This window comes from Rutidosis leptorrhynchoides, chromosome 6 (assembly GCF_046630445.1).
Source record: "Rutidosis leptorrhynchoides isolate AG116_Rl617_1_P2 chromosome 6, CSIRO_AGI_Rlap_v1, whole genome shotgun sequence".
Lineage (NCBI taxonomy): Eukaryota > Viridiplantae > Streptophyta > Magnoliopsida > Asterales > Asteraceae > Rutidosis > Rutidosis leptorrhynchoides.
Window position 1 is genome coordinate 109698824 of NC_092338.1, and position 10287 is coordinate 109709110.

A 10287-nucleotide genomic window follows, 5' to 3' on the forward strand; every position below is an offset into this window, starting at 1 on the left:
TTTACAGCTCACACCCTTGGAGTCTTTCTCTGCCGACGGTTTTTATTTATAAATATAATATATATATATAATTAATATAATTAATTATATATTATATTATATTTATATACCTAGTTAACTTGTAATTTTTAGTCCGTTGCGTCGAGCGTTGAGAGTTGACTCTGGTCCCGGTTTCGGATTTTCGAACGTCCTTGCGTACAATTTAATATCTTGTACTTTGCGTTTTGAATCTTGTACTCTTGTAATTTCGAGACGTTTCTTATCAATAATTGGAACCTTTTTGATTGTCTTTTGTACTTTTGAGCTTTTTGGTCGTTTGCGTCTTTAATTCGTCGAATCTGTCTTTTGTCTTCACCTTTTATTATTTAAACGAATATCACTTGTAAATAGAACAATTGCAACTAAAAGCTTGTCTTTCTTGAGGAATAATGCTATGAAATATATGTTCGTTTTTAGCATTATCAGAATGGATTGGTTAGGTCCATTGAGAGCAGCCATCATGTGTTTTGATAAGACCGTTCAAATTCCGTTAGGAAGTGGAGAAACTCTTATTATCCAAGGCAAACGGAGTTGTTCCAATCTTAATATCATCTCATGTCTTAAAGCCCGTAAGTACCTTGTGAAAGGTTACTCCGCCATACTAGCTCACGTTAAAATGATCGAATTCGAAGAAACGCGTATTGAAAATGTCCCGGTTATTAAAGATTTTCCCGATGTGTTTCCCGAAGATCTCCCTGGTCTTCCACCGCCTCGTCAAGTTGAGTTTCAAATCGATTTATCTCCAGGTGCTGCACCCATTGCTAAAGCACCGTATCGTTTAGCACCTTCCGAAATGAAGGAACTTTCTAACCAACTCTAAGAACTTTTGGATCTAGGTTTTATTCGTCCAAGTTCATCCCCGTGGGGAGCTCCTGTCTTATTTGTCAAAAAGAAGGATGGTACATTGAGAATGTGTATTGATTACCGAGAGCTCAACAAGCTTACCATAAAGAATCGTTACCCGTTACCTCGCATTGATGATCTATTCGACCAACTTCAAGGGTCAAGCATTTATTCTAAGATTGATTTAAGATCCGGTTATCACCAGCTCAGAGTCAAGGAATCCGACATTCCTAAGACTGCATTCTGCACCCGATACGGACATTACGAATTCTGTGTTATGCCTTTCGGTTTAACCAATGCTCCAGCCGTATTTATGAATCTTATGAACCGTGTTTGCAAGCCTTACCTTGATAAATTCGTTATTGTTTTCATCGATGACATCTTGATCTATTCTAAAAGCGAGAAAGAACATGAGCAACATTTACGATTGATTCTTGAACTCTTAAGAAAAGAACAACTCTACGCAAAATTTTCTAAGTGTGAGTTTTGGCTTAGAACCATACAATTCCTTGGACACATTGTTGATAGTAAAGGAATACATGTCGATCCAGCTAAGATTACCGCTATCCAGAACTGGGAGATACCAAAGACTGCGAAGCATATTCGTCAATTTTTGGGACTTGCCGGTTATTATCGGAGATTCATAAAGGATTTTTCCCTTCTTGCCAAACCTCTTACGAAGCTAACTCAAAAAGGGAAGAACTTTGAGTGGTCCGAAGAACAGGAATCTGCTTTCAAGATTTTGAAGGAGAAGTTGACCACAGCCCCGATTCTATCTTTACCTGAAGGTACTGAAGATTTTGTTGTTTACTGTGATGCCTCAAAGCAAGGCTTTGGTTGTGTTTTAATGCAACGTGAAAAGGTTATTGCCTACGCATCTAGACAGTTGAAGAAACACGAGGAGAACTATACCACACACGACCTTGAGTTAGGTGCCGTGGTATTTGCATTAAAGATATGGAGACATTATCTCTATGGTACCTATTTTACCGTGTACACTGACCATAAAAGTCTTCGACACATCTTTGATCAAAAACAGCTGAATATGAGGCAAAGCCGATGGCTCGAGACATTGAACGATTATCATTGTGAGCTGAAATATCATCCTGGCAAGGCGAATGTAGTTGACGATGCCCTTAGCTGAAAAGACGATGTTAAACATGTTCGTGCTTTAAACCTAAAAATCAAATCGAATCTTATTTCACGAATCTGTGAAGCTCAATTGGAAGCTATTAAACCGACACTTATCGAAGGTGAAGGACCTATAAATTTTGAAAACCAACTGCAAGTTAAGTCCAATGGTACAAGATACTTTGGTAATCGAATTTGGGTTCCTCGTTATGGTAATCTCCGTGAACTAGTCTTGGATGAAGCACATAAGACTAGGTATTCTATTCATCCCGGTTCTAGTAAAATGTATCAGGATATGAAAGAGTTCTACTGGTGGCCTAACATGAAAGGGGACATTGCTACTTATGTGAGTAAGTGTCTTACTTGTTCGAAAGTCAAAGCCGAGCACCAAAAGCCTTCTGGTCTTCTAACTCAACCCGATATTCCACAGTGGAAGTGGGATGGTATAGCTATGGACTTTATCACAAAATTGCCTAAGACTGCAAATGGCAATGATAAGATTTGGGTCATAGTTGATCATCTCACTAAGTCTGCACATTTCATACCAATCAAAGAGACTGACAGAATGGAAAAGTTAGCTCGACTCTATGTTAAAGAGATTCTTACTCGTCATGGTGTCCCTACTTCTATTATCTCGGATCGCGATAGTCGATTTACTTCCAATTTCTGGAAATCCTTGCAAGCGTCTCTTGGAACTCGACTCGACATGAGTACAGCTTATCATCCGCAAACGGACGGTCAAAGTGAACGAACTATCCAAACTTTAGAGGATATGCTACGAGCATGTGTTATCGATTTCGGTAAAGGGTGGGATAAACACCTACCTTTAGCCGAGTTTTCTTACAACAACAGCTATCACTCTAGTATTAAAGCTGCACCATTCGAAGCTTTATACGGTCGCAAATGTAGATCTCCGTTGTGTTGGGATGAACTCGAGGACAGACAATTAACTGGTCCTGAACTTATTCATGAAACTTCCGAAAAGATCGTGCAAATCAAGAAGCGTTTAGAAACCGCTCGTAGTCGACAAAAGAGTTATGCCGACCCTCACCGAAAACCGTTAGAATTCCAAGTTGGAGATAACGTTATGTTGAAAGTATCTCCTTGGAAGGGTGTTATCCGCTTCGGTAAACGAAGTAAACTCAGTCCGCGTTATGTTGGACCGTTCAAAGTTATTCAAAGAATCGGTCCCGTTGCGTATCGATTAGAACTTCCAGCTGAACTAAGTCAAGTACATGATGTGTTTCATGTCTCAAATCTGAAAAAGTGTCTCGCCGAAGATACTCTTGTTATTCCTTTGGATGATATCCGCATTGATGAGCAAATGCACTTTATCGAAGAACCTATAGAGATTATGAAAGAAGAGGTCAAAGAAACTCGTAAGAGCAACATACCTATTGTTAAAGTCCGTTGGAATTCGCGTAGAGGCCCCGAATATACCTGGGAACGCAAAGACCAAATGATACGGAAATACCCCCATCTCTTCCCAACTGTTGATGAAGCAGACGGGAACTCCACTTAAAACTTCGGGACGAAGTTTTCATTAACGGGGAGGTACTATAACGACCCTCATTTTTTCATCTATATTTTCTTCCGTATAATTTAAAATGCCCTACGAAACTAACAAACGTTAAACGGATAAATATTATTCAGTAAAGTACATCTATAAGTTTATATTATATAACGAAACCTAAACTTATCAAGTAATTTATATAATGTATACTTAAAATAAATAAGTTTACAACATATAAATTCATATCAAGTAACATAAGTTTATTAGTTAAATTTATAAACTTTATACTTGACAAAGTTATATATACATATATATTTATATATAACTAAAAAGTATATACATATTTATAAGATTTAAAGTTTATGTAAATATGTTACCACTTACAAAAACTAATCTATACAATGATATCTTTTATAAAAATGAAGGTTATAGTCATTGTAAATATATATATATATATATATATATATATATATATATATATATATTATATAAAAGTTACTGTAGTGCCGAATAGTAAACAAAAAAAAATTTAATACTTTTTGCTTTTTATTTTTTTTTATTTTATTCTAGATCTAGATCTAGCTTTATAAAAACACTTTTCTTTATTTAATACAAATTATGGGCTGATACAATTATTAATATTTTTATTTTTCTTTTCTTTTTCTTTTTATTTCTTTTATATATTTTTTTATACCAAGTTTTCACCTATAAATACTAGCCATTTCTTTCAAAATCCTTTACACCTCAAAAATTTATTCTCACTTGAAGATCATACTCTCAAACCTCTGCAAATATTATTTTTGTAAGTTCTCTATATTATTTTTATAGTTTTTATTTAGTTTTTATCATATTTTTGTGCTAGTTTTATGTTAAATACCAAATAAATACGAAATTAATTATAATAAATAATGTAAATACATGATAATTAGTATTAAGTATCCTAATGACTATAAAAATTATTTTTATGAATTATACATTCGAATTTATATTTATTAAAAATCAAAAACTGACTTTTTTTATATTCGGTATATATAGATAATGAAGAAATAAATAGTAAACAATTTTATATATTATGTTTTATAATTTTCTCTTGTTCCTTAGGTCATAAAAGTAATTATAAAAATTTATATTTGATTTATTTGTCATTTTAAATAATTAATTTGTATTTTCTACTACTTTTGCTACAGTACCGGAAAATCTGTTTTAAAAAGAAAAATAGAATTTAATGATATAACATGTTTATGACTACAATAATCAATGGAAATTACTTAGGAACTAATAAGAAAGTTATAAAAATTATTTTTAGAATTAATAATTATATATTTCTATTTAATTCCGAATTTAAACTAAAAACAATACAAAAGTTGAATTAAATAGTTAAACTATTAATATAAATGTACAAATAATTTTTCTAAGCTTAATACACTATATTAGGCATACAAAAATTTTAGATGAATTAATTGAGTTGATATAATAATTATTACTTTATAAACTTTGATTTATCTTGAACCGAAAAAGAAATTAGAAATAAATACTTTTACACCATAACAAAAATTTATAAATTTTTCCTAAGTTTATTTTGGTCAGTAGAACCTAAGAAAAATATAAAATGTGTTGTTAAACTTGTTTATCTATTTATTTGTATTTTAGCTATAAAAAAATTTTAATATTTAATACATAAAACTTAATATTTATGTATAGAAAATTTTTATAATGTTTTATACATGTAACTTACTGTTATGAAATCAATAAAACACTTGTTAGCATTTTTAGATAATTATTGGTACTTATATTGACATAAAACTTAAAATTAAACTATACATATTTTAACATATAAGATAAATATATATATATATATATATATATATATATATATATATATATATATATATATATATATATATATATATATATATATATATATATACATATTAACTTGATATTAATACATACCCATTCATAAAACACAATTTCTATGTATAACACTTGTTTACCTACTTAAATATATCCTATTTATTATTAGAATTTAAAAACCAAACAATCTTAATAACGATAATACAATCGAACTTAAGTAAATACTTATTGTATAAAGTATTTAAAGTGTTGTATTCCTATACGCACCTAAAAACGTATTGGAACGGTATATTAGATGGGTATAGATCTTGATCTTTCTCGAGTGGATGGACGCTCGAAAGTCTAGGCGGAGAGTTTGGATTACCGAGTTAAAGGATCCTGTGGCTCAGAAACCTATGACCTGAAAAGGCCATTTTAAATTGAAAGTGTTAGATTGGAAGCTTGTCTAGTATGAAAAGCCTTTTCAAAACGATAAACCTTCTTTAAACTTACTATAAAAGAAAATACTTACACTTATCATAATACGGGCAAAACATCTAAACTATTCTCAACTTATTCTTAGGTTGACTTATTCCGTGCTTCGATCATCCATACTTCCTCTTTAAGGATTACTTTATCTCATCGAATTACTAAGGTGACTTTCATAGCCCCACTCTTATTGCTATAGCACTTTTTATACTTACTGGGGTGAGACACATGCTGCTTTTATACTTTAAACAACTTAGACACAAGTACGAACCTAAACTGTACTATGACTAGCTTATGCTACTAAGACCCCACAGTGATATTTTTTAATTGCTTTCAGGATAAGGCATTCTTAATTATTGGGGGTAGGCCTATCGGGAGTAAAGTCCCCGATACATTTGACCGCGATGTCTTTGTATTACTTAATAATGATTTAAACATGGTGATAAGGTACTGCCAACTTATCATCGGGGCAACAAAACAAACGTTTAGTCTAAAATATCACGAATCAGTACTACTTTTGGATCTGCGTGATCTACTTTTATAACAAATCTTGTGGTCTAAAAACAAACGGTCAAACATATTTGTTAAACCTATGAATTTCACTCAACCTTTTTGGTTGACACTTTTAGCATGTTTGTCTCAGGTACTGAATGATCAGGACCTCTATATCTACTGCTTATGTGATGACTTACTTGGCTAGGATCAAGACTTATCGCATATTTACTTTTCTGCATTTGAACAATTTATAATTCTTGTAACGACATTATTAATTCTTCCGCTGCGTTTATTCAAATACAATTTGGTTTTATTCATATAGTTATTGTTCTCATTTTATAATATGTTGGTATGTATTATGATATTGAATCACATTTCGCCCAGGCCCTAACTGGGGGTGTGACATCGGGCAAGATTGTAGCCGGTTCATAGGTAACTTTGTAAAGGTTGTCGGGAACTCGACGTTCATAGTTCGGCAGGCCTTGTTATGTGACGACATGGTTCTTGGCTCCTCACTGCCTTTGTACCCGGCTAAGTGATGCCAGTAGCCTGCACACTTTTCCGGGCCGGATGAGTTTAATGTAGCGTCCCGGCTAGCCTTTGTCCGGTATGATCTTTTCCGGATGCGTACATAAGTAACCTTCTGATCAGGTTACTAAGGTGAGGCCGGGAAGATGTTCTTTACCCGTGATGGTTCACGCCGGGTACACTCTAGCCAGAATGCTACTAATAGTGTGCCTTTCTAAGACGGATCGTTATGCGTATCATCGGACGCTTTATGATAAATGTTATTATTTTGGCGGGAAAACGCTCGAAGAAATAAATGTTTTTATTTTGCCCCCAAAATTACTTCCTCCCACTTCCTCAGCGAGGCATTACTTGAGTGGTATCGAGGGGGCGACCTGTTTGTCCCTAACGAGTAGGCACATGTTCGAATATTCGATTCTAAGGGTCGATATCTAATTGGTACTGCAAGCAATTAGCTTCTCGGAGGGGGTTTTCCCAACCTTCAACCGTACTGTTAGGGTTGTTGCGATTTGGCACTCAGCGGGCTCGTTCCCCCAGGTTTACCCTCTGCGGGGGAGTCAAAGATTCGTTCGTAGGGGGGTTCCTGAGTAACAAAAAAAAATAAAAAAAAATTATATATATATATTTATATATAACATTTAAAATCTTAAAAAATTAAAATTTTATTATTAAAAAAAATCATTACAAATTCCTAAAAAAAAAACATTACAAATTCCTAAAAAAAAATTGCAAATTCCAAAAAAAAAAAAAAAAAAAAAAAAAAAAAAAAAAAACATTACAAATTCCTAAAAATAAAAAAAAAACATTACAAACAATAAACACTAATTTTGATTCGGAAACTTGCTCGAATACTTCTTCGTTATGTCACTCCTAGCTCGCATCAGCAAGTCGTATTGGTCGGGTGGAATGTCGAAAGACACCGGTCTAGCTCGCACGAGCCAATTATTTAGTTGATGATATTGGGGATATTGCATGCTAGAAACGTTAGAAGACGAGCTCATGGTATTAAGTTGTTGAGGTTGATGAAGAGTGTTTTGGAGGACCGAATTTCACATGTCTTCATCAATGTGATTAAGTTGTTGTGGTTGTGGTGGTTGTTGTTGTTGTTTTTTATTGTTTTTGTTTTTGATTTTTTTTGTTGGAAGACATGTTGATTAAAAGAGATAGATGTTGTGAGAAGTAGATGAAAATGATAGTTGAATGTTGGTGGAAAAGAGATAGATGTTGTGGGTATATAAATGAGATCGTAGTTGGGAAAGAAAATTTAAAATGTATCTTGTAGCCGTTGGAAATTTATAGTCGTTTAAACCCAATTTTCCCGTGATTGAAATTGTCTTCAGTAAGCAAATACAAGGGCGGCTCATAGACAATTTGCTGGTATCGGCGCCCTCCGAAGGAGGCAGCAAGGGCTGACCAACGACAATTACCGTTACGAACGCTCTAAGGCCCTCACAAAAAATTGAATTGTTACCATAATTTTATATAAATTTGGGTTTACACCATAAATTTTATACGGTAGGGATTAAAAATTTAATGTATGGCCCTTCTAATATTTTAAGAAACGATTTTGGCCCTCCTGATAATTTTGTTCAAGTTCTGCCACTGAATCAAAATGTATTTTATTTATATATAAATCAGATATTTTCATCTAGATGATTGAAAAGGTTATGAACCTTCCTCTCGATTTGTATAAACAAATAAAAAATAAAATGGTTATATAAGTTTCAAACAAATCTAACCTCCGTCCCACTACAAGTGTCCACTTACTTTTTGCACACAGTTTTAGGAAATCCCACTAACTTCATTCTCAACCAATCAGAAATCTTCTCTCTCCAGAATAATCTCTTCTCATTGGTTGAAACACAAAGTGGACACTTGAAATGGGACATCCCAAAATGGAAACGTGGACACTGGTGGTGGTGGGACGGAGGGAGTATTTGTTTTTGAACTTTTGACTAGTCTTGAGTGTTGACTCCATAATGTTCAATTATTGCTTTTGGACCATCAACACCCTCTTTGTTAGTACTAGTATTTATCTGCATCCTCCACCTAAAATAAATCATATCCATAAACTAAACCACAATTTATTTAGCTGTTAATAGCTTATTAATTAGTTAAATGGCAGATGAAGTAAAACTGTATGCAGATGGAAGAAGTCCATTTAGCTGCCGGGTAAAAATCGCTTTAAATATAAAGGGAATCAAGTACCAAAACTTTGAAGAAGATCTTAGCAACAAAAGCGCCGATCTTATCAAGTACAATCCTGTTTATAAGAAAGTTCCGGTGCTCGTACACAACGGAAAACCAGTTTCTGAGTCTCTTGTGATCGTTGAGTACATCGATGATGTTTGGAAAGGCGTTCCAATTTTGCCTCATGATCCTTATGAGAGAGCTACCGCGCGATTTTTAGCAAAATTTATTGATGATAAGGTAATAATTTTCCATCTCTTGTTCAGCCTAATGATCCATGAATATTTACATATAATTACGCGATTGGTCCCTCATGTTTACTCAAAATTTCATGGTTGCCACTAATGTTTGTTTTGTACATGGTTGGTCATCCGACTATACAAATATTATATGGTTGGTCACTCCGTTTAATTTATCTCATCATGGTGTATGGACGATTGTACCCTCACGTGTAAAACACGTGAGCATACTAACGGAATAGATCTGACAGACGTCAGACGGAGTGACCAACCATGCAATATTTGCATAGTTGGGTGACTAACCACGTACAAAACAAACATTAGTGGAAACCATGAAATTTTGAGTAAACATGAAGGACCAACCACGTAATTTTCTCAATAATTTATTGATGATAAAGTTATAATTTACTCTATAGCAAGAGCTGATTATATATAAACTGTATGATTTGTGTAGTGTCTTCCTGCATTATACAAAGTACTTATTAGCAATGGAGAGGAGCAGGCTACTGCAGAAGCTTGTGAGCAACTGCAGATACTAGAAAATGAACTCATACTTAAAGGCAAAAAGTTTTTTGGAGGTGATGATATTAACCTGGTTGATATTGCTGCTGCTTTTATTGGATATTGGCTTAGATTATTGGAAATAGTGACCAAAATAAAGATTGTTACCGAAGACAAGTTTCCAAAATTAGTCGAATGGGCTGATGCATTCAGCGAATGTCAAGTTGTCAAAGAAATTTTACCGCCAAAAGAAGTTGCGCTGGCAGTTTACAAGAAACGGCTTGGTGACTACAAAATTTAATTAGTCGTTTGCAATATGTATGCAGTTCATGCGGATATGCTGTTACATAATTAATCTTGTACTGTTTTTTATGATAGTTTCGTATCCATATATAGTTGAGCATTTGTTTGCTGTGTAGTTACATATTGGTTTAGCTTGTTTATCCTTGATTTAGGCCCGAAAAGGATTCAATTTGATAGTTACAT

General features: G+C 33.7%; 1 protein-coding gene across 1 annotated transcript; it reads left to right on the top strand.

Annotated features, from left to right (window-relative positions):
* Positions 1 to 8854: 8854 nt before the first annotated feature.
* On the top strand, positions 8855 to 10284 carry LOC139851902 (probable glutathione S-transferase). Its single transcript, XM_071841101.1, has 2 exons — positions 8855 to 9301; positions 9755 to 10284. The coding sequence occupies exons 1-2, from the start codon at positions 8990 to 8992 to the stop codon at positions 10100 to 10102; spliced, it is 660 nt and encodes a 219-aa protein (XP_071697202.1). The 5' UTR covers positions 8855 to 8989; the 3' UTR covers positions 10103 to 10284.
* Positions 10285 to 10287: the final 3 nt, after the last annotated feature.